The sequence below is a fragment of the Sycon ciliatum genome, chromosome 5, assembly GCF_964019385.1.
Source record: "Sycon ciliatum chromosome 5, ocSycCili1.1, whole genome shotgun sequence".
NCBI lineage: Eukaryota > Metazoa > Porifera > Calcarea > Leucosolenida > Sycettidae > Sycon > Sycon ciliatum.
Window position 1 is genome coordinate 36,970,897 of NC_088647.1, and position 23,558 is coordinate 36,994,454.

General features: G+C 51.8%; 3 protein-coding genes across 3 annotated transcripts in view; 1 reads left to right on the forward strand and 2 right to left on the reverse strand.

Annotated features, from left to right (window-relative positions):
* Window positions 1-684: 684 nt before the first annotated feature.
* LOC135816754 (histone H4) lies at window positions 685-1,126 on the reverse strand. The gene has a single exon (XM_065329861.1). The coding sequence runs from the start codon at window positions 1,084-1,086 to the stop codon at window positions 775-777; it is 312 nt and encodes a 103-aa protein (XP_065185933.1). The 5' UTR covers window positions 1,087-1,126; the 3' UTR covers window positions 685-774.
* Window positions 1,127-5,758: 4,632 nt separating this feature from the next.
* On the reverse strand, window positions 5,759-16,034 carry LOC135818562 (filamin-C-like). The gene is made up of 4 exons (XM_065331960.1): window positions 15,037-16,034; window positions 14,310-14,502; window positions 10,190-12,912; window positions 5,759-9,753 (listed from the first exon to the last, which is right to left on the reverse strand). Exons 1-4 carry the CDS (start codon window positions 15,175-15,177, stop codon window positions 6,820-6,822), a joined length of 5,991 nt encoding a protein of 1,996 aa, XP_065188032.1. The 5' UTR covers window positions 15,178-16,034; the 3' UTR covers window positions 5,759-6,819.
* A 3,688-nt stretch (window positions 16,035-19,722) lies between these two features.
* Window positions 19,723-23,558, forward strand: part of LOC135818563 (transmembrane protein adipocyte-associated 1 homolog) — a 13,353-nt gene continuing 9,517 nt past the window's right edge. The window contains exons 1-3 of the mRNA XM_065331961.1: window positions 19,723-20,094; window positions 20,865-20,997; window positions 22,600-22,680. Coding sequence (XP_065188033.1) covers window positions 19,892-20,094; window positions 20,865-20,997; window positions 22,600-22,680 — 417 coding nt within the window. The 5' untranslated portion in view covers window positions 19,723-19,891. The remainder of the gene's footprint in view (window positions 20,095-20,864; window positions 20,998-22,599; window positions 22,681-23,558) is intronic.

Genomic DNA, 23,558 nt, shown 5'->3' on the forward strand with positions numbered 1-23,558 from the left:
GGACTCACTTTGGCACCACTGGCTGATGGACTAGTTCAGGCTCTACATGCAACAAGTAGCTAGCTCTCCGCGATCAGTGAAATATAAAAACGACGACCCACTCAAGAAAATATTGAAATAAGTATTTGAACCAAGCGCGATCGATCGCTGTTTGAAGTCGTGAGTCATTTGCAAGCGCTTCACAACTGAGTCGACTAGTCCCCAGAATATAGCATATCGTGGAGAGATAAAGAAAGAACCACCTGGTGTGGAGCTGCGTTAGGACTACACGCGACTCAAGCAATGAATCGTTCTTCTAATTGAAACTACCATTTCAGCGAGACTGTACCTCATAGTATTTAAATTTTTCGGCAAGAGCTTCCAGTTCATCATTTATTTTATGTCTCTGTGCGAATATTATTATGCCTATGGCTTAGCACAGTAAGCAGGGAGTCGTAAAATACCGGTATTTTACGACACCCTGACAGTATGGGTGGAAATTCAAATTTGCCGCCAAGGATCGCTATTACGTAACATCAAGCCACTTAAATCAGAAGAAAGCGCAGGGCCTAGGGGACACGATGAAAGAACATCACCATGATCACAGCTAATTAATATTTGCACAAGTAACATTATACTTTATAGGCCACACAAAAGCCCAAGGCGATGATCGGTGACCCGTCCCCTACAACAGAAGACAAACAGTTCTCTTTTGATTGAAAGTGGTGGCTTTGAAAAAAGCCGGTTTGTTGGGAAGAAGTCTGGAGAGACCGGTTAGATGAAAGGGTACAGCGCTTAACCGCCGAATCCGTACAGAGTACGTCCCTGGCGTTTCAAGGCATAGACGACATCCATGGCGGTGACAGTCTTGCGCTTGGCGTGCTCGGTGTAGGTGACGGCATCACGGATGACGTTCTCAAGGAAGACCTTGAGCACACCACGGGTCTCCTCGTAGATAAGACCAGAGATACGCTTGACACCACCACGGCGAGCCAGACGGCGAATGGCGGGCTTGGTAATACCCTGGATGTTGTCGCGAAGGATCTTGCGATGGCGCTTGGCGCCTCCCTTTCCAAGACCCTTTCCTCCCTTTCCTCGTCCAGACATGATTGATTCGAATGATGAACGTCGATGCTACTTCACTGACCAACTGAGCTTTGAAGCTCAGTATTTATATGCCGAGATAGGTGACGACCTTGGAGAACACGGTCTCGGTTGCTGCAGTCATGGTGATGGACTGATGGTACATGGTGCTCTTGCGCGCGCGGAAAGCTCCGCGCTCGAAGATCAAACCGTCGAGTACGAGTGTGCATCACAGTCTGGGTGACGTCACTCCACTGCAGATCCTTCACGTGCACACGCGCGTACGCGATCTCTGTCATGACGTCAAGTCGATTTTGTTTTTACTTTTCGTGTTTGCGAAAAGAAGAAGAAATATTTTCATTCAGACTCGTAGAGCTATCGTGAAGAAGCCATGGCGGATATACATGACATAGACCGTAGTGCATGTAGTACTAGTACTAGTAGTAGTAGTAGTGGTGTTGTGAATAACACCGTTCTCAAGTACTAGTAGTAGTGTAGGAATTCTGAACGGGCAGTCCTGGGTATCAACCAAGGAATGTGTATTTGAAGCATTCCTGGTTGTAGTCATGAAACATCTTTACTGTACATCAGATTTCTGTACTACTAGTACTACTAGTACTAGTATCCTTTCGCTGTCCGGACCTCAGACTCAGTCAGTCCTGTGTGCGTTTTGGCATCTATCCGGACACTGCTTCCACGCGCTATATTTGGAAGAGAAATGAGAACTGAGTACGAGTGGCTTGCAATTGTAAAGTAACGTTGTAGGAAGCTCAGTATAAACTGTCAAGACGGCCGCGTACCAAAGCAGTACATCAGGCTACTGCACATTGTGCTGGAGTTAGGTAAGGACGCGCGACGGTAGATCGAGATGTTTTGATTGGAATGTTTTCGTGCAGAACTGTTTAATACTGTATTATTGCAAGTGTGCACTGTGTACATGTACCGGTGTGTGTGTGTGTATGTGCGTGTGTGTGCGTGTGTGTGTGCGTGTGTGTGTGCATCAGGGTATTTTACTACTCCCTGGTTTGTATTCTTGTAGTACTTCGAAGTACTGTACTGTCGCGTATGAAAGCAGGTGCTTACAGCCGTATACGATAAGCCGGGGTTCAAACCATGCTTCTAATTCTATGTCTACCTCTCCAGTCTACACTATCATGTACAGTGCTCATTGTCATGCATGTAGTGTGCAAGTACATGTACATACTTGCACGTATGCTTCAGTTCAAATCGTGCTTCTGTGTCACGGCGCGCTTCGAAAGATCGGCTTCTATTCAAGTCCTGCTTCTATCCGCGACACCACAGTATAATACATACTTGCACCTGATGTACAGTCAGACCTCGCTTATCCGGATCCCTCTCCATCCGGAATAGAATCGTTGGATACCGATTTGCAGCATATGTCATGCGTACGATTATCCGGTTCCCTCGACTATCCGGATATTCTTGTGGAAAACGGATGTGTGCGGTTAAGCGAGGTCTGGCTGTGCTAATGTACAGACATCACATTGTACTGTAGTCTTCTGTAGCACAGTCCTGCTCAATGAAATCCAGGCACTTCACTCAAGTTCGCGCCCTGCACCTTTTCGCAGCCCAGTGTTCGCAGGTCTCGGGCTGCCCAACGCCAGGTGTGTACTGAAGGGACACGACTGGATTTCATTACCTGTTATTACTTTCAGTTCACTGGCGGACTGAGGTAAATACAGTACACAGCGCAGTGCTGGTTATAGGGGTGTCAACGACTTGTAGCCTAGGGTACCCGTACTACCCGTAATTTGATCGGGTAGTACGGGTAGCAATTTGCTCCTGAGAGCCCGATCGGGTAGTTGGAGTACGGTGTTTTTGCAACGGCGCATGTAACCAGCACGGCTACGTGCTTAATGTACACTTTCTATGTAGCGCAAGTGCACACTGAGTGCAAACTGTGTCAAAAAGTACCCGATAGGGTACCCGTGCTACCCGGATAGAAATCCCCGAACTCGTTACCCGACCAAACCCCTACCCGTTGCAGCCCTAGCTGATTATCCGCACCCGTCGCGGCGTAGCAGCACCGTCTTCAGGGGGACCGGTTTGGATTAGGGAGTGGACACACCTTGAACCTTGAACGCCCATTGCCGTAGCAATGATAGCGATGGCTTCCCCACGCTGAGGCTCTAACACACACACACACCTGTCCTGTAGAGCCACTGTCACAGGGGTCACGTGGGCCCCGGAGGGGCACGAGAGAGGAAGATGGAGCACACAGCCTGATGACGTCGGAGGCGGTGGGGCAAACGAAACCGGCGAGAACACACACATACATGAGTGAACGAATTACGCTGCTGGGCAGTCGGGCGGGTACAAGCCCTCGAGCACCGGTGACGACCGCGACCTTACGTAGTCCGAAAGCAGCGGGCACACACAGCACAGCAGTCACCCTGTACAGAGGCTGAGAAGCGGAACATCGGTGAACGGCTAGACCACCTTTGCTGCAAAGCCAACGCCCACAATCCCCACAGTGGCAAGTCCCTCGCTGCTCTGCAATCGGCTTGGTCCGTTCAGCCACACATTTGTGACGACACACACACACACACACACACATCTAAATCATGCACATTCCATCATGTTTTTCATCATTGCTCCTTTAACTCCATCTGCGGCTCCTGGAAATTACAAGTGATGATAGATTTTAACAACAAAGTCTGTTTCCCACGCTTCCCAAAGCTTCCCACGCTATGGTCCTGCGAGTGGGAAAACAGTGAACATCTCACATTTGCCCCTTTGACAACAAGTTGTTTTGGATAAATTTATTAAATTATCGTTCGGATAAGCAGCATTCTACAGAACAATGTACTACTGACTGTAAACTACTTGGATCCCGGGGGGGGGGGGGGGGGGGAGGGGGGAGGGGGAGCAGCAGATGCAGTCCATCTACACCTTTTCCTTTACCCAGTTACTGCAGTGTAATGAGTGAACAAGTGGGACCATTTCCTGGTCCACCCAGGAGGTGGGGGATTCGGGGGGGGGGGGGGGCAATAGTCGATTGAATCATCCTTCCATGGTTCCACTGTGATTTGGAATCTCTCTCCAGAGCCGTAGCACTCAGTCCGGCCATACTGCGCATAGTCTGACCGTTTGCTGGTACGTGCAGATCAAGGGTTTAAAACCAGGCGATCCTTGGACAGTTGGTTGAAATAATGTTTATTCCCGTAGCTATGCAGAAGACGTTACTTCAGTAACGTCTGGCGCTAGCCAGGGTCCACACAGCTTTAATTTGGTATTTGTGTGTTTGTGTCACGCCTGGCGCTATCCCGTATCTGACGGCAAAAAAAGCATAGGGATGTTATGAATTTTTCAATTCTCCTATTTTTTCAGGCATATCCTGGGATTCGAACCCGCACTATCGCCCTACATGCATTCCCCCATACACTTCGCATTCATACCCATTCTTCCAAGTTGCTTCACGTTATGATCTTGCGTTTGAAAGCCCTATTTGAATATTGCGGGCAGCTGTATGTGGCCAGTGCAGCTGTGTTTGATGGTACGGTAGGGGAGACGGTGTCGTATTACCCTCGATCGTACCTGTCCCGTACCTATCCCGTACCGTACCATCAAAGACGGTTGGCCACAATGCATATTCAAATAGGGCTTTCAAATGCAAGATCATAATGTGAAGCAACTTGGAAGAATTAGTATGTATGCGAAGTGTATCGGGGGATGCATGCAGGGCGCGATAGTGTGGGTTCGAATCCCAGGTTAGGTCTTTAAAAAAAAGCAATTTTTTAAAGAATTTATAACATCCCTATGCTTTTTTTGTCTAGGTCATCAAGGCAAAAAAGCATAGCGTAGGGCCCTGAGCTTCCAAGCTCTCTCGTTTGCGGTCACTTATCCCGCTTGGTCAGACCGCCTGAAATCCTGGTACTACAGCCGTGCTCTCTTCTCTGGCTCTGGCACTACCCTGAAGAGAACTACACAACCAGTGAATGTTTCTGCCAGTACAGTACAGTAAACGTTGTGTATAACGACACTCGGCCGGGCATCAGAAAAGTGTCCTTAGTCGCGAAGTGCCGTTATACCCGACGTCTCATTATTGTATACAGGTAGTATGGACTTTGCTCTGGGCGTGGAAATTCTGTCGTTATTCGCAATTTGTCGTTATTAGCGAAGTTGACTGTGTATAAAGCAAGTTCATGCATGTACTGCCATTGCACAGTAAAGCCTGTCAAGGTGACCACTCGGATAAGGTCACCGACCACCTGTCCTAGAAGACCACTGCAACCAGGACCAAGGCATGCTATCTCCAGTCAAATGACCCTGGATAAGGAGACTGCCTGGTAACACAGACCACGTTTTGAAGGTCCCTTGGCTCGAGCGGTCGTCTCACTGTACATGCACCGCATACGCCGCACAGTCACGCTTGCCAGCCGAAGCAAATCAACTACAGTCCATTTCAAAACTATAGACGCGTACCTAGGCAAAAACCGTTATGCCAGCATCTATACCACATAAAATCTGTGATCACTTTGTGCATAAATTTTTCCACTTGAAATTGGGCGTCTGTTATCGAATCGTTTAGAAACTATATGAGAGTAATTGTGGAGCGGTCCTGAGCAACATTCCGAAAACTATTCTCAAAAAGTTCCAGCCAAATTTGAAATATTTCAAAACCCTACGCGTCTATAGTTTTGAAATGGACTGTATAACGAGTGCAACCTAAGTATTAGTTCTGAACTCTATTGGTATATTGAATAGTTTTTAAAGCATGATGTTGACAGTCTAGGGTAGCAAGCATCAGCTCATGCAGGAGTATTAATTTTCATGATCTATTGTATTTTTAACATATTTTTAAAAAAAATTAAAAAATTCCATCATCAGGACTCAGAAATTTCACAAACCAGTTTTTTCCCACAAATCTGACTGCTAATCCGACTGTGTACACGAAAAAATAGAATAAAATAAAAAGCATCAGTTCACTTTCGACATTATCGACTAAGATTCTAACTCAAACTGAGTCAGCACAGAAACAATAATTATGATATTGGCATGAAGCTGCACAATCTGGTGCAAAATTGTATACGCAAATACTCTTCTGCACTCAAAACTGTCTGTCATGGGTTAGCACGGGATCACGAGCACCTAGCGGTTGTCCTGGATATTGTCTCATGATTGCAAGAAATGAAATAGTAATGCAAATGTCACGCGTCCTATCTTGACTAGTCGCTAACAAGCTTTTACACACACGTACACTAATTCCAGTCTGTTCCGGGGTGAGAAGGATCGCGGCATTTTCGTCAGTGTTTGCAGCCCTAGTGGGTGTTGTGAAGTAGCATGCAGGGTTTGACATGCCCACGACAGTCGTACACGCACACACACACACACACGCACACACGGTGGTGTAATGGTAGGGAGGGATGAACACTTCGATACGGCGCACTAAGAACAGGAGCGGTAAGTTCTAGTTCACTTTGCTAAACTGGCCAGTGGCCTTGATCAATCCGCGTCGGCTGTGTATACCGCTACCTTACAGAGCTTAGAACATTGCAGCCTGCGTAGCCTAGGGCAATATTACACTGGCACAATGCCACCCTCGGTGATAACTGGGCACAGATGGTTTGCTATCTGGGGCGGTGTGTGCAACTGAGACGGTTGCTGGCTGCTGAGACGGTTGCTTGCTCGCCCGTTTACACGGCTTACACAGCCATGGACCATTGACAAGTTTAGGTTCCAGGTCAAAACACGCACTCGCTCGCTCACTCCATCACTCACTGTAGCCCTCCCTTCCTACGATGGTAGTCGGAACTGTCTGTTACCGCGGAGCTCGCCAGTGAAGATCTGCTTGGACCCACTGGTTGGGTCGAGCATGAAGCCCGTCCCTCTCGCTTTCGTTGATATGCTGCCTTGACGTTGGACGGCGAACGCAGCAGACTCTGATTGCTTTCTGGCCATCTTCTTTTTCCCGCCGGATTTCCAGCCGGATGATGACTGCTCGACACTCGAAGCCGACGCCGACTTCTTGAAAGCCTTGTGAGCCGCCACTGGTGCACCTGCTGCAAAGACGTGGTCAAACTCTGGACTGATATCGTCCTCTGTAAACGATGCCCTGCGCTGCGACGGCTTTTGAACTAGCTGCGATCGGTGGTATTCCGGCTGTGCCATTTTGCCGCCTGGCATCTGTGCACGCCGTGACTCCGGTGCGGCCGCAGCTGCTGCAATCGCACGCTGTGGAGACCTGGCAGTCCTGCTGGCTGCGGCGGCAGCACTACTAGAGCCTGCCTGTGCTTGAGCCTGGCGATCACGACGATGTCTGGCCGGTGGTAGCCCTCCACCGATCACCACATCTCCATCCATGTCCATGTCTCGAGATCGGCGCCTCTCCACCCGTTGCTCAGCTTCCATGTCGTGACTCTCGTTGAGGTTGCGCGACCGGCGCACTACACGTCTCTCTTCCACAGTTCTCTTCGTCGCGGGCGCCTGTCGCGTCTGTACCATTGCGGCGGCATGCTGCTGTTCCATTTCAAGTCTTGCAATCATGGCCGGGTCGTCGGTGTGCACCATGCGTCCGCTGTCGTCCACGTACGTCATTCCCGGCTGTGTCTTCGTCACCTTGACCAGTTTCTTCTTGGCAGGACCCGGTTGTTGGGCACGGGCACGCTCCTTTGGCCGGCCATGTGGGTCGACAATGGGTACCTTGAATGGGCTGTTGGGGATGTGCACTTCGCTCCACAGTATCGTGATCTCGTAGTCTCCGACTTCTTTCGGCGTGTACTTGGCGTGCAGGAGACGCGAATCGTCGCGGTCCTTTTCCAGCTTGATCTTGAAGTTGTCCTTTATGCCGTGCATGCGTACGACCAGAGAACCCATTCCGGCGTCGTGCGTACGGAGCACGAACGACGTCTCGCGTCCGACCGGCACACCCGTCGACCGCAGACCCGGCCCGTCGGCCTTCACCTTGCTGGCGTCGGTGGCGACGTGAACGCGCAGCTTGAACGGCGAGCCGGGTATCGGCGTGTTTCCCCACTTCACATTGATCATGTACTTGCCGGCCTCCTTGACGTCCAGCCGCACGATGTAGAGGTTCTTTCCCTCCTCCGCAACGAACGCCGGCGTCGGCGAGCCGTGCGGATCCTGCGCTCTTACAACCAGCCGCCCGTAGCCAGCCTCGCTAGTTGCCACCTTGAAGTCTATCGGCTTGCCGCAGATGTTGCGCACCTTGGGCTCCAGGCACTTGCCAAACGCGCGGCACTTCTCCGGGCTGGGCCGCGGGAACACGGTGATCTTGAAGGGCGAGGCGGGGATGTGCACGCCGCGGTACTTGATGGACGCCAGGAACGCCCCGTTGCCCGGCGCCATGTAGTTGACGGAGTAGGTGCCGTCGCCGAGGTCGCGCACCTCCACCTCCGCCGGCTTGCCGTGCAGGGCACTGTCGATGGTCACCGTCAGATCGTTGCGTTCCAGCAGGCCTGCCTCGGGTGCGTCCAGGGTGAACGCGGTGGGCATGAGTGAGAAGGCGCGAGACAAACCCGTCCCCGACGCTGTGATGGTGCCCGGCGAAAGACCATCCGTTGCCGTCAGTGAGAACGGCGAGCCGGGAATGTGCTCTCCAGACCAGCGTACCTCCACTCTATACGCGCCGCTCTCCTTCGGATCTATTCGAACGGTATAGATGCCCTCGCCGTCGTCCGACAGGAACGTACGAATGCTCTTGCCGCCAGGGTCGGTGGCTTTAAGCGACATCTTGCCGTGTCCGGCGTCGGTCGTGTTCACCGTGAACTCGGCCGACTTGCCGACCATCATCTTCCCGTCCGGCTCCAAGCAATGGCCACGTGCCATGCACCTGTCGGCTTTAGGAGGTAGGTAGGCGATAACGCTGAATGGCGACCCGGGGACGTCCTCGCCATTCAGGAATATGCTGACCGAGTACTGGCCATCCGTCGGTGCCATGTACGTCACCGCGTATGTTCCGTCCTGATTGTCCGCGACGGCCAGGCCCACGTGTCCTTTATCGCCGACCACGGTCATCTTCAACGCGCCCGTGTCGAACAGATCAGGCTTCTTTGCCGAGACGGAGAACGTCGCCTCCTTCATGGCGTACACCTCGCGGAGCCCATCGCCGTGAGCCGACACCATCTGCGCCGTCAGCTTTTCGCCGACGGTCAGCTGGAACGGAGAGCCGGGAATGTGACTACCGGACCACAGACACTGCACGGAGTACGTTCCCAGGCCAGCCGACGTGTCCAATCGGATCGAGTACACGCCCTCCTCTTCCTCGCTCTGGAAGGCGCGCAGCACCTCGCCTTCGGGACCCTCGGCCTTGACGACCAGGCGCCCGTTGCCCGCGGCGGTTGCGTTGATTTCAAACTCCAGCGGCTCATCCATGACGCACATGACGTTCTTCTCAAGGCAGTCTCCCGCGGCAACGCACTGATCTGCCATTGGCCGTGCCGTGATGACCGCCACAAACGGAGACCCTGGCAGATTCTGGTCGTCGAAGCGTACCGTGACTACGTGTTCTTCGGCAACAAGGGGCTTATAGGTGACGCTGTACTTGCCACCGTCGTTGTCCAGGATCTTCAAGTCTTTCAGCTCCACGCCCGCCAACTTGCTACAGACTTGGACAGTGAGCTCTCCGGTGTCGATCAGCCCTGCTTTGGGCGTGTGAATGGTGAAGCTTGCCTCCTCTCCGGTCTTGCCACTCTTCAAACCGGGACCCTCAACCTACGGTGGAGCGAATAACACACGCCCATGTACATGCGCGCACACACACACAAACATGCACATGTACACACACACATACATGTACACACACACACACACACACGCGCGTGCGCGTGCAAACACGTACACACACACACACACACACACACACAGGAGATGAGTAGAGCAGACAATCCAAAACCAAAGAGTTGACAAGTCTGTTTGTACTGCAACATGTACATGTACTCAGTCTCAGGGTCATTTGACTGGAATTAAGTATCCCTTGGTCCTAGCTGTAGGGGTCGCCCTATCACAGTTGTCGCCCTATCAGAACGGTTGCTTTGACAGGTTTTTAGTGTATGTGCATTTAAGTAGCGCATGCAGCCAAGCAGAACAACACTGGTTGTAGTGTTGCAGCACACACAATGTACTCTCTGCACCCGTCGCCTCTACTCACATGCATGCTCTGCGCCGTGATGCGACTGCCGGTTGCCACGGTGAACGGCGAGCCGGGAACGTGCTCGTCCGCCCACTTGACGGCAATGGTGTACGCACCGGGATTCTTTGTGTCCACGCGTACCGAATACACATCATCGTCATCGTTAGCCATGAACACACGGCACGGCCTGCCACCCATGTCTGTTCCTGCCACGTTCAAGCGACTCTTGCCCGCCGCGCCGGTTTCCACGGTGAAGTCAAGCGGATCGCCGGCCAGAGGTTTGGCGTCGGCACCGAAGCAGGCGCCGTTGACGACGCACCTGCTGGCGTTTGGGCGCGAGGACACGACGGCGATGTGCGGCGAACCCGACGTATGTTCGCCGGCAAACATGACGGCGATCGTGTACGTCCCGCTGCTCGGTGCCACGTAGGTAACGGCGCAGCGTCCCTCGCCAAGGTCTGCCACGTCCACGGCCGCTTTCTCAGCGCCGTCCTCAATGGTCACCGCTAGCAGATCACCTTCAGTGAGATCGGCCGGGATGGAGGACACGACTTGAAACTCGGCCGGTGCCAGTGCAGTGGCTTCCTTAAGTCCGTCACCACTGGCCGTGATCTGCGATGCCAGAATGCGCCCGGTGACTTCCAGTGGGAAGGGAGAGTTTGGTATCTGCTGGATGCCCCAGCTGATCGCAATGGTGTGCGGGCCCTTTTCCCATGGCGTGAAGGACACTTCGTACGTGCCGTCCCCGTTGCTCATCACCGTGGCGGAGTAGACGGCCTTGGGTCCGGCTGGCTTGACGATGAGAGAGCCTTCTCCTGCGTCCTTGGCTTGCACGGTGAACGTGACTGGCTCCCCGACCTTGGCTGCCTCCGTTAGGCCGAGACCGTAGGCTGAGCAGCGTGACGCGTCGCACACTTGCACGTCGAACGGGCACTGCGACACCTGATCACCTGCCCAGGTAGCGTCAATCTCCATGGTGCCCACTTGCGCCGGAGTCAGCGATATCTTGTACGCATCGGCGCCGTCTGCTTTCACTGTCGACGGTACGCGACTACCGGATTCGTTCTGCGCCGTGACGACCAGCGGTGCCTTGATGCTTTGTTGCGTGAGCAGACGCAGGGCTAGCGGCCGTGCGACTTGCGCGTAGCTAGGCAGGTCCTCGAAGCAGCACAGAGACACGTCGATGACGGGAATGCCGAGCGGGCAGCCGGGAATCGAGTGACCGTCCCACAGTATGTCCACACTGTGCTGGCCCGCCTCGCTTGGTACGAATGCTATCGTGCTGGTGCTGTCGCCACCGTCCCGCGCCTCCAGGCGCACCGTGCGGCTCGTTCCCGTGGCGACCGCCGTCAGCACGCCGGGGCCGGCCCTGCTGGTGTCCACGGCGACGTCGATGGGAGTTCCCACCTTGCCGAGATGGCCGTCCTGAAAACTGGTGAGTAGCCGGCACTTGCTCGGGTCCGACACGGCAATGGCGAACGGTGAACCGGGAATGGGTAGCCCACTCAGCTTCAGGTCGAGAGAATAACTGCCCGGTGACGTTGGTGTGGAGGACATCCTGACGCTCTTCCCGTTACCGCTGTCCTTCAGCTGTACAGGCTGTATACCGGTGGGTCCGAACAGGGTTGGCTCCACCGTGCCCGGGCCGGCCGCGGACGTGTCCACCTGGAACTCCAGCGGCTCACCGACCACGCTGCCCTGTCCGCCCAGGGACTTTCCAGTCACGTGACATGCAGACGGGTCTACGCAGGGCACACTGAACGGACTGTCAGGGATGTGCTCCTTGTCGTACTTCACGGATACGGTGTACGTACCGAGCTCCTGGGGCGTGTAGACGGCTTGGTAAGTATCTTTCTGGTCCTCGTCGCCAGTCGTGGTCTTCACCTTGGCGTCGGAGCTTGGCCCCTTCGCCTCGATCTTCAAATCGCCTTGGCCGGCTTGCGAGCAGTCGACGCGGAACTCGGCCGGCACGTTAAGCGGCACCGCTTTCAGACCGGGTCCGTCGGCAATGCACTGGCCCGGTGACGCTTTCAGCGTGCACTCCTTAAACACAGTCAGATACGCCGACATGGCCAGCTCGTCCACTTTGGGATTCGTGATCTCGTTGGCAGTGATGCCATCACTATTGATGCCTAGGCGTTCTTTGGCTATCTTCATGGCATTCTTCACGTTCTCCAACGCCCTGGTGGGACTCAGGGCGTCATGATGCGGAATGAGTCCCGGTGCGAACGAGTCGACCAGCGCCGAGAGAAGTATCCCGTTGTTCCAGTCGGTGGTGATGTTCTGGATGTCCTGCTCGGGCAGTCGCTGACGGATCCACTGCAGCAGTCCGTTGACCTGCGTGTCGGTGAAGTAGCTGATGTAGGTCATCACGCTCAGCTGGTCCACGATCGGGTTGTTCAAGTCGGCCGGGTCCAGCAGCTTGGGCACGCTGAGGTGCTGCTCGGCCAGCGACATGCCCAGATCGCAGTTCTGCAGCCCCGACGACGGGTTCAGGGACGCGTGGTTCGGGCACAGGCCCGGTCGCAGCGTATCAATAAGGGTACACAGGCAAGTGCCATCGTTCCAGTCGGTGGTGAAGTTGGTGACACGCTTACTCGGCGGCAGTTGGGCATTGACCCAGTCGAGTAAAGCTTTCTTACTTGAGCCGCCCTTGGCCGTCTTGATCTGGAACTCATCGATGAGCGTCCAGATTAGTCCCAGCCAGAGTTTGAGGCTTCCGGCCATGAGATCTTCTGGTCCTACAAGCCGTTACAACACACACACACACACACACACACACACACACACACACACACACACACACACACACACACACACATGTTCACGCATACACACACACGTGTGCACAAACACACATACACACATGAACAGTACAAATGCCGTACAGTCCGATGTTAATCAATTGCAAAATTGCACTCAAATCGAAGCCTTTGGAAGGGACCGAGTTTGTGGATGCACGTGTACTTGCAACTGCCATCACCACCACAGAGCCAGATAGGCCCCGAAGAAAATTTGTGAGGCTGTAAAAATCTGGGACAAGGCACCCAACATGAACACCGGCTCAGGATGGGACCTGCCATGAGTAGAGTTTGGTTGTGTTGTGGTTCTGGTGATTTATGAGTATAGCAAGGTGCCCGGCAGTTCTGTCTTGCATTACATCATAAATTATTCATAATGCATTGTTTCATCTTTAGGCCGCTGGCACGTGCGCAGTGATGCAGCTAGCTACTCTCAACGTGCAGTGCGCATGCTCCTGCTTTCTGATACGCATGCTGTATCTTCTGTTGCCTTGGCGGAGTTCTTGTTTTGTTTGAGTAGCGACAAGTGGGTTGCTTTCTCCCACCATGGGATTGTTTTCAAGTTAGAAGTAATAATACAGTCTTTTATCGAAGTGTCTTTGAGTTGTGACTCATGAGAGCGCAATTCTAATGAGAACTGTGCAACAAGTAGCAACTGTGAATGAGCTGGCTATCAATTTCTCTTGCCCCTCCCCCCCCCCCCCCCCCCCACACCTACCCCCACCTTGTCCCCAAACAGAATTTTTTTTAAAGGATGCCCTGTTTCCTTGCCCACTTCGTCCTGAGGATGGTCACAATGACCGAAACTTTGATCCACTATTTCACAGTGCTAAGAACTAGAAGGGGTTTGCTCCCCACACCGGAGCTCGCGCTATTCCGCCGACTTCCCTTCCAGTGAGTGCGTTCGATTATGCACGCGAATCGATTCACGAATCGATTCATGAATCGATTCGCGCTATTCACATCACCCCATGTGAGTAGAGTGAATGGATTCCGAATCGATTCCAGGGCTCATGACATGAAATCGAACGACTTGAATGCATGCGAATGGATTCATGAATCGATTCAAGTGTGTAATCGAACGCACTCACTGTGGGGAGCAAACCCTTTCTTACGAACATCATCACCAAAGCCGCAACCACCATTTTCATTATATGCAGTGCTGGCCAAAGAAATCCAACCTCATGAATAAAATAGCGTTGCCGGGCGCTACGCAGCCCTAGCACTACACGTACTGGTCTGTGCACTCGAACGCAGCGCTACTTTATTCATGAGGTTGGATTTCTCTGACCAGCATTGCACTTGTACAACAGTACAAAGAACACCAATGAACTTACCGATATTCACTAATTTGATCTTTTGATCCTTGAGCGTTTTGAGGACGATTCCCAGGTTCTCCAGGCGATGCTGCTTTAGCTTGGGCTTCTTGTTGTAGCGGAACTTGGTACCGCGGCCTGCCCGCCGCAGCAGGCCCTCCACCATTTGGCAGAGCAGAATACCGTCGCACAAGTCTATCGTGATGTCATTGACCTGCCAGTCGGTGTGCACACAGCATGCAGACGGCGCATGCGCATATTGATGAACATGATTGTACAGTACGTCAGGAAAGCATCGTGTCCTGGCGTCAATGTCCTAGCATTTAAAAATGCTAGGCTTGAAATGGATCCAGCATCGCATTGCGGCAATGCACACGTAGATCTGCATTATTCATTGAAATGACACTCTTGGAGTACAGGAAACCCTCCTGTTCTGCTGGCAAGGTTTATAATATGTTGACCTCAATTTTCTGCATGGGTGTCCATGACGTCCGTCATGGTGAAATACTCATAACATGACAGACGCCCATGCAGAAAAGGTCACAAGCTGCACACTCTTGGTTTGAGGGGGGGGGGCATGCCCGAACATTGAGTAAACGTAAAGCACTAAAGGTCATGATTGTGGTGATGCTACACCAGTCAGTGAAATAGGATAACCATGATAATGGCAGGTGTATAAATATGTATTGCTTGGAATAAAATAAAATAAATAGATGTACACACTCAACTATTTTTGTCGGCGACTTACGACAACGGGTGCCTTCTGCAGGTTTCCTCTCAACCGATCGTTGAACCAGTTTGTGAACGCCTTGATCTGGATCTTCTGCCAGTCGCTGTCCACGGCGTCCATGACACCGCGCACCATGTCACCCTGTCCGTGCGTAGCCATTGTGTCAGCGAGCTGCAACGAAGCTGAAGGGACAACGAAATGAGCCAACCTCGCAGCCAGGAAGTCCCGCGGAGGAAATCTGCAGCCTGGTGCACTTGTACCTGTTGCGCTCCCAGTGAATATCACACTTCAGCAGCGAACGCACACCGCTCTGCGGCTCAGCTGGTCCGGACGCGAACAGGTCAAAGGCCAAGGCTTGGACGACCACTCAGCTCTCCTCCACGCTTATCGTTGTCCTGAACAAATCAAACGCCCATCCAAACTCGAGAACTAGAGATGAGGCACTCCCGCCGGTGCACGCACACCCTCACGGCCTCAGTCTATTCGTCGCGCCTCCCGAGCTCCTAGTCTAGCTCTATCGTTTCTTTGCCATTATCCAGCGCCAGTGGAAGGCTGAGAAGCGCTGGCCAGAGGCAAGCACTTGAAGTAGTCAAAGCGGCCAATGACAATGCCAATGGCCAAGAAGATCGCGTGTCCGGCACAACCGCGAAATGGTTCCTCCCGGCGTGACGTTCTTTGAAAGTATCGGTGGATAGCAACGAAGTATACTTAGCGAGTGGATCGACAGTACTGGCGACACCCTAGCTATGACTCAGTATGAGATCTACGCCCAATCTGCTGATCCCGACCGATGCAGCGCGCTGCAGCAGTCTGACTGGCAGGACAGAGTGACCGGTCCGACGGTAAACACCTGATGGAGTCCTCGGACGTGACAAGTCCTTCGCTCGTATCGATGCAGACCGGGCCGTAGTGATGAAAGTGGTGTCTACTGCAATTCTTTGATTGTGAAACGCCAGCAGCAGGAGGGCCTTGCAGATCGCTGGCCTGGTGCAGCCGAATGAGAGTGGGGAAACTACTTCGTATCATTGGCATTATCATGTTGTTGTGAAGAAGTCAAGGTGATACTGGCGATGGGAAACGCCAGCTAGTAGTTGTACAAAAATGAAGGGCGGACCATTATGGTAGACCTACGAGCTGCGTATCCAGGTATTCGATGACGGGTGTGCAGGCCTAAGTATTAGTTGGCCCAAGCCAAGGACCCCACACATTCAGCGCTTCGCATCGCCCTGTCGACTATCGTCGTATGGAAGTATCACGAGATTCGTATTGGTATGGTGCCTTGCCATTGTACTGTGCTGCTGCACTGCTGTAGCGGTCTCCGCAAATTCTTGACATTTGACAACAGCTCCCTAGGTCCGTTTGTGCACGTGAATGTTCTCCAGCCTGAACTACCTGCCAAAATTGATGCCAATGCTGAAGTCCTATCACTATGTGCCAAAGCACTCTGCTTATACCTAGTACCTGTCAATCTGTACAGGGGTGACTGACAAGCTGCATTGACCCTTTGCTCCCAAATTGGATGATGGTAGATGATCCAGGCCAAATCAGCCAATGACATGTCGACAGTGATCTGATTTCACCATGAGCAGCAGCCTCAGGTGTTGTGAGGCTGAGCAGCAGTACAGGACTGGCAGCTGAGCAGGTGAGTACTCGCATGCAAAAACATCAGCAGCATCATCAAAATGACATTTACGAAGGTTTAGCAAGACGAAATCCATGCTCGAGTTCGCACTTCAATGAAAGTCGAACACAGGGACGAAACCCGCATTGTTTACAGAAAAAATCAGGCAGAATTTGCGCAGGTCATACATAGTCCCATGGTCATACATAGTGCAACGTTGTTCAGCGTAGTAAATTTATTACTGTCCTGGCATGAGACTTTGATTCGTGTTTCAGCTGCTTTTCCGAACGTAACGATGCGAAACTTCGCATTCCAGTTCAGAGTCGCAAGCCGAAAATGTAGGCTAACTCGAATGCAAAATTTGTGATGCTAAGCCTCCGTATTATGATTGATTGGTGTTTCACCGGTGCACCGTTTGTGACCAGCCATGTTTATGCCATACATGAGTGTAGGGACTCCCTGGATATACGAGTGGAAGATCACGGCCGCCCGGTGAAACTTGGCGTGTGATTTTCCCATGTTTATACTTTCTTCGGCCCGGCAAACACCGCACAACTGTATGCGGATGAGAGAGTCGCTCACGGTCCAAGGCTGCAATAGACGGGCGGGATCAAGGGTCCAAAAACAAGAGTATGCAACTGTGATCTCTTTTCTATGGGCCAGATGCCGGCGCGCTGCCTTCATTACATCATTCAGCTGCAGTCCGCGGCTCCGCGCACTGCGGAAAATCAAACACCGCACTTTCCCTCTGGTTTGAAATGAACTTTCGTACGGAACTGGAGTTCACTCGCCAAAATTTAGAGATCGCGTACGTACTGGAACGAATCGAGCAAAAACGGCCCGATGAGCTCGTACGAGAAATTGTGAGTTTGATTGCATGCTTCCAGAGCGTGATGAAAGCAAGTTATGTAATGAAGGCAGCGCGCCGCGCGCTGGGCCATAACTACAGTTGCCTACTCCTGTTTATGCACTCTTGCCGGGCGGGGTGCATTGTCGACATACTGTCGTGGACATGGAAATCCGGTCGGAGGCGAGTCAAGCGACCCCAGGGCACTAGCCGTGCAGCCGTGAGTACTAATACGGTACACACTTGCAACGTTCTGTAGGTACTGAGAGCACCGGCCCCGGTCATCCGACCGGATTTCCCGATGTCCACGACAGCACATGCAGAGTACGGCAGGCCTTAGGCACAGCGAGGGTAGCTTTGCTGGTCAGTTCCTGACTGAGATGCGGACGGCTACGCTCAGTACACCGAGGAGGATTTCACTACTTTGAAGTACAATGGTAAAATGATTCGCAGGCAGGATCCACAGTGCCTAGTGTAGGGGGCATGCATCCTGAGGGGCAGACCCGGCAGAAAACTGTATGAGAATGTATGAGATTGTGTGCCGTTTTGTGTGAGACTGTATGAGATTGCCGCGGTGACGGATTGTGTGAGATCACCCTGTGGATAGTGATGAGGTCACTGAGATCAGGCGTGGAGCTTGCAGCAATGCACCCCGGTAGTACAGCGCAATGATAGCCCTTCAGGCTTCAGTGTGCTTGTAGTCCCGTCATGGCGGGTGTACATCGGCAGTGCTAGGAGCTGAAGCACACATGTTTGACCCCGTGACCTGTGCCGGAGTGAGCCGGGCAGGCTCGGCCCGGCAAGATCATCAGCCATCACAGGGAATAATTTAACCGGTATCGCATCGCAGTTTGCTACGCAATTCTTCTGAGGTGCGAAGCAACTTCAGAAATGTGGCGCATGAAACTGCGATACATGTTGATTTTCCACTGTATCCTACTGTTGTGGACATGGAAATCCAGTCGATTGACCGGGGCCGGCGCCCTCAGCGCGTACAGAACGCTGCGTGTGTTAATCCGATGCGACCAGCGCGCTACAGCGCATAAATGCATGTGTGTATCGCTTATCCACGGCTGCATGGTCAGTGTCCTGGGGCCGCTAGACGTGCGACCGGATTTCCATGTCCACGACAGTATGATGCACAGTGTGCGTGCCGGGTGTGTCTCTAGGGATGAAACAGATGCATAAAGCTTCGAAAGTGTTGAGCTATGCATCGTGGCACCCGGTTAGGTTTGCAACTAAGGTGTTACAGTGTACATGTACTTGTGGTCTGAGCTCTGAGCTTGCACTCTGATCAGCTCTGCAGAAGGACAATGTTGTCAAGTGTCGAAGAAAACTGCTACGCAAGATGTTCGAATTGCTATTCAAGTTTGATTATGTGTAGCAAAATTGCTATGCAAAAAATGGAAAGTAAATTATTCCCTGCATCATCATCGGACCGAGTCCTGATCATGCTTCATTTGACTCAGTCTTACAACATCATGAGTAGGAAAGGTCAAAGGTCGAATTATTCCCGAAATGACGCTAGACGGTCCTGCCTTGATGGCCTGTTCCTGCGGCGGGAACTCGGGCTGCCTATTGGCTATGGCCTGGGCAACGGTCACCTGTCATGAAAGAACTTGTAGCCGCTGGTTTGTACGCATGGCCAACTCAAGAGCGCTCGAGCGTACATCATGTGCCGTACCGTCACTGAAGCCGCACGGTCCACTCAGTCTCTTGGATATTCAGTACTGTGCAGTGCTGAGTGGTGAAGAACAGGGGGGAGAGGCTGATTTGGACCAGACAAAATTGAGTGCCACGGTATGCCTGGTTTATTTAGTTCAATGATGTACAATCATGGCATGTACAGTCTTGCGGGTTTGAATGAATTTTTGAAACATATACATGGACATGACATTGTACACGTCTTCACTGTGACAATGATGGAGTTTCATGATTTTCATGAATCTGAACGTCTGATCCTGTTATGATTCCTGACATTCCTCACTCCTCATGGAGTCATGGCCTGACGTGACCTTACATGCACCGCTGCACTGGCGGAGCACCCCATGCCCATGCCATGGCACACACACACAGGCACAGGACTCAGCTCAGGAGCTAGCTGCCAGTGAGCAGTAAGTAGATCTACGCCAATACGCGCTGCAACACACAGTCTACACAAAGTCAGTGCATGACTTCATGCTTGTGACGTGACGACGTGACAGTACGAGCAGTGATATGCATGCCTTGCGTACTTGGCCTGTTTGAAATGCCGATGAGAGTCATTCAAAATACACTGAGTAACAGAGATTCTCAGCAATTCTCGCGCTCGTCTTGCCGTCGTGTTCTAGTTGAAGTGGAAGAAGCGAAGGCGAAAGTGGCATCTGTGAAAGCATAGATGTTGTTCTTGGCCAGTCGCAGAGATCATGTCCCAAGCGGAGTGGGCGAATGTTCCAAGCGTTTCCACTCCACCAGACAGTAATATCACAGCGCTTGAACCTGCCAATCATACCACCACGGAAGAGGATTACAATACAACAACCGGACCGCTGACTGCGGTTCCCATTGGCCCAATATACCCGCTTACGCCTTGCCTCTGGATATTGGTGAAGTTTATCGGAAACACCTAGTGAGTACCTTCGTGCTTTTGTGGTGTCGTGAAAACAACAAACGAGTCATTTTCAAAGTGTTTTCAAATGATTCCTGGCGCTCGTAGATGAGAACAGCGGAAGCTGAGTTCAGACCTCTTCAACTACAGCTGTACTAGTAGTATGCTCGTAGCTGCATGGTGTCAGATTGTTGAAGTAGCAGATTGTTGTGCTGTTTCCTGCATCATGGTTTGTTGTCGATCCCAGTGACCTGGTGACACACTGACACTGACAGTATGCTGTATGGTGCTACAGAGTGCAGTCTGTACTGTAGCTCTATTTCTCAGTCAGTCACGTCTGGGTGCATGTCCACCACCGCCACCGGTCATGGTATTCGGGCTAAAACAGTGGGTTCATTTGATTACCAGTCCTGATTACATGTACGCGAAATTTCGAAATGTTTGAGCCGAAATTAGCTCATGTATTGTTGTTGATTCATAGAGGGGGGGGGGGGGGGAGGGGGAGGGGGAGGGGGAGGGAGGGGTCAAGTTGTACCTGGGTCAAAGAATGGTACGGTCAACACTGTAGTAGACACCGTAACAAGTCCAGTGCCCTTGGATCTGCAGTTATTCGGAGAGGAATCACGTCTGCGAGATCTGCAGAATCGTAACTTGGGCTGCCTTGGTGGTGCCGCTTCATGATGTGCGTGTGTGTCTGTGTGCGCGTGCGTGTGTGCCTGTGTCGTGTATGCTGTGTTGTGTTTTGCTATGTTCCCTCTTTTTTCTCTCTCAAACTCGCCGACATCGTTCAGTGTTGTACCGTGGGACATATTCCTGCTGGTGCCCAACGCCGTTGTCTTTCTGCTGCTTCTGCTGAGCGCACGTCGATCAATCGGCATCCTACGCAAACTGTCCAGTCCTATTGTGACTACGTTCTACATCCTGGTAAGTATGATCAACTGATCTTTGGATTACAGTAAAACCTGTAAAGGCGACCACTCGGATAAGGCGACCACCTGTCCCAGAGGACCACTGGAACCAGGACCAAGGGATGCAATTTCCAGTCAAATGACCCTGGATAAGGAGACCACCTGGTGGCAGAGACCAGATTTTTGAAGGTCCCTTGAGCGGTCGCCTTAGACATGTTTCACTGTACATGTCCAACACTTCAGTGGACATACAGCAGTAGTGTAGTGTAGTGTAGTGTAGCACAGGCAGACCTCGCTTAAACGCACACATCCGTTGTCCACAAAAAAATATCCGGATTGGCGAGGGAACCGGACAATCGAACACACATAGTGTATGTATGCATGGCGTATGCTGTAAATCGGTAACCGACGATTTTCTGCCGGATGGCGAGGGATCCGGATAAAAGAGGACCGGATAAGCGAGGTCTGACTGTATCTGGCGTTTGCCAGCTGCCACTCTATTGTTGACCAGGATGGGTTAGGCTCTCGTGTGCATAGTATGTTGTGTTAGGCTTCTCACACAACATATCATTTACTGCAATGAGAATTTCATCACAGACTAGAGAGCAGTTATTAAATTTTGATGACGTTTTTTTGTTGTGACTTGCATCTGTGTGTGTGTGTGTGGGGGTGCTTGTGTTTGTGTGGGTGTGTGTGTGTGTGTGTGTTTGGGTGTGTGTATGTGTGTGTGTGTGTGTGTGTGTGTGTATGTGTGTGTGTGTGTGTGTGTATGTGTGTGTGTGTGTGTGTGTGTGTACTGACCGACACCCACCTCCATGCGTGTCCTGCATGTGTGTGACACTAGCCCTGTCACATGCACTAGTCTGCTGTGGCACTGACACGTCACTAGTCTGCTGTGGCACTGGCTAAGCACTAGTCTGCTGTGGCACTGGCTAAGCACTAGTCTGCTGTGGCACTGGCAATGCTTGTGTGACACTGACACCAGTGTTGCATTCTCAGTCTTGGACAACAAATACTATACAGTACTGGCGGGTAGTGCCGAAGAACGACCAGGCTAGGATTTCACCATGCACAGCACAGCATACCAATGCATACACGGTGCCTCAACTGTGCATAGACTGTAGTACATGAACATAAGAACGGCCTAGGCTAGGACTAGTAGGAGGCTGATCCTCAGCTCTTCCGGCACATGACAGTACTGTAGTGTGATGCTGCAGTGCTGTACAGTGTACAGTGTACAGTGCTGCAGATACATGTATGCCCTAGGCAGTTACATGTGTATTGAACCCACACTGCATGCTGCATGACTCAGTTACATGTGTATTGAACTCACACTGCCGCGATGATGTTGCATGTACACTGTACAGTGCTTGTATACTATTGGCTTGGTGAAGCAGCGTCTACAGGCAATGCTCAGCATTTGGTTGGGCATGAATGAAATATTGTGTCCACTGGTGCTAGAACTGGCATGATATGCCATTGACACTGTAGTGAGGTTGTCACTCTTCTCATCTCCATGCCCTGCCCTTGCAAGTGAGGATTCTGTTCAGTGTGGTACTTGCCTGTGTGTGGACAGTGTTATCCTGATGTTCTCTGCTGTTCTCCACTGTGCACACAGGTATGTCTGACATGCTTCTTCAGCACTGTGCGCTGTATTGTCATCATGTTTGTGAGTGGTTTCAACGCTTTACATAACCAGGTATGCGGGCAATACATGTACTCTTAGGATGTATTTGAACGGAATTATCATTTTTGTATTGTATGAACTCACTGGCTTTCTGGTCACTGTAGGTATACTGTAAAGTCAACACATAATTATTTGCCGCATATTTATTTTCGGCCTGGGCTTTTTGGCCTAAAATTTGTTACGGCTGAACTTCTGTGTTGCAAGGCTCAGTGTGACAGTGTATACAGGCAGCAGCAGGGCAGGCTGAAATTCTAATGCGCGCGGCCGAAGTGTGTGTGTTTGGCCCTGGGAGGCTGAAATTTTAAAAACGTGACGACAATTTGTAGACTTATAGTCGGCAGCATATTTTGAATGAACATTTTTTTGTCTCTCCTGCTGCCGTCTACTGACGCATCTAGTGCCATTATAACCAGAGTGGCTATTGGAAATCATACATGCATGCAGGCATACCCAATGCTGTAGGCAGCAAGCTGTTTCGGCCAAAAAGGCCTCATCAGTACAGCTACGAGCTAAGTAGGCCGAGCTACCAGCCATGGGGCAAAGGAGGCACCACAGACAATTAAGCTAGCTCGTCGCTCTAGCGCCAGAGTGCTCAAACTACAAAAAGTAGCGGGCATTGCGAGATGCAGTAGCACTAGAGCAGCCTACTGAGAGTGCTCAACAAGACAAAAGCCGAGGAGCGTAATACCCAATGCTGTAGACAGCAAGCTGTTTCGGCCATAAAGGCCTCATCAGCATAATTATACTTTTCTATCTACTTACATACATACCGGTACACACAGCACTAAGTTTGTGTGTTTCAGGGGCAGTAGGTGCAGCAGGTGGTAACGGCAGTGGCCCAGCTGGCAAACTGGGTTGCCTTTGAACCCAAGCATCTCGTCAAGACTATG

What these genes read in the sequence shown, in the direction of transcription:
- LOC135816754 (XM_065329861.1), bottom strand. Translation starts at nt 1,086, where the DNA reads ATGTCTGGACGAGGAAAGGGAGGAAAGGGTCTTGGAAAGGGAGGCGCC.
- LOC135818562 (XM_065331960.1), bottom strand. Translation starts at nt 15,177, where the DNA reads ATGGCTACGCACGGACAGGGTGACATGGTGCGCGGTGTCATGGACGCC. An exon ending in GATCAAATTAGTGAATATCG is followed by an intron (nt 12,913 to 14,309) that starts GTAAGTTCATTG and finishes AACGGCTTGTAG; the next exon opens with GACCAGAAGATCTCATGGCC. An exon ending in TCACGGCGCAGAGCATGCAT is followed by an intron (nt 9,754 to 10,189) that starts GTGAGTAGAGGC and finishes GCTCCACCGTAG; the next exon opens with GTTGAGGGTCCCGGTTTGAA.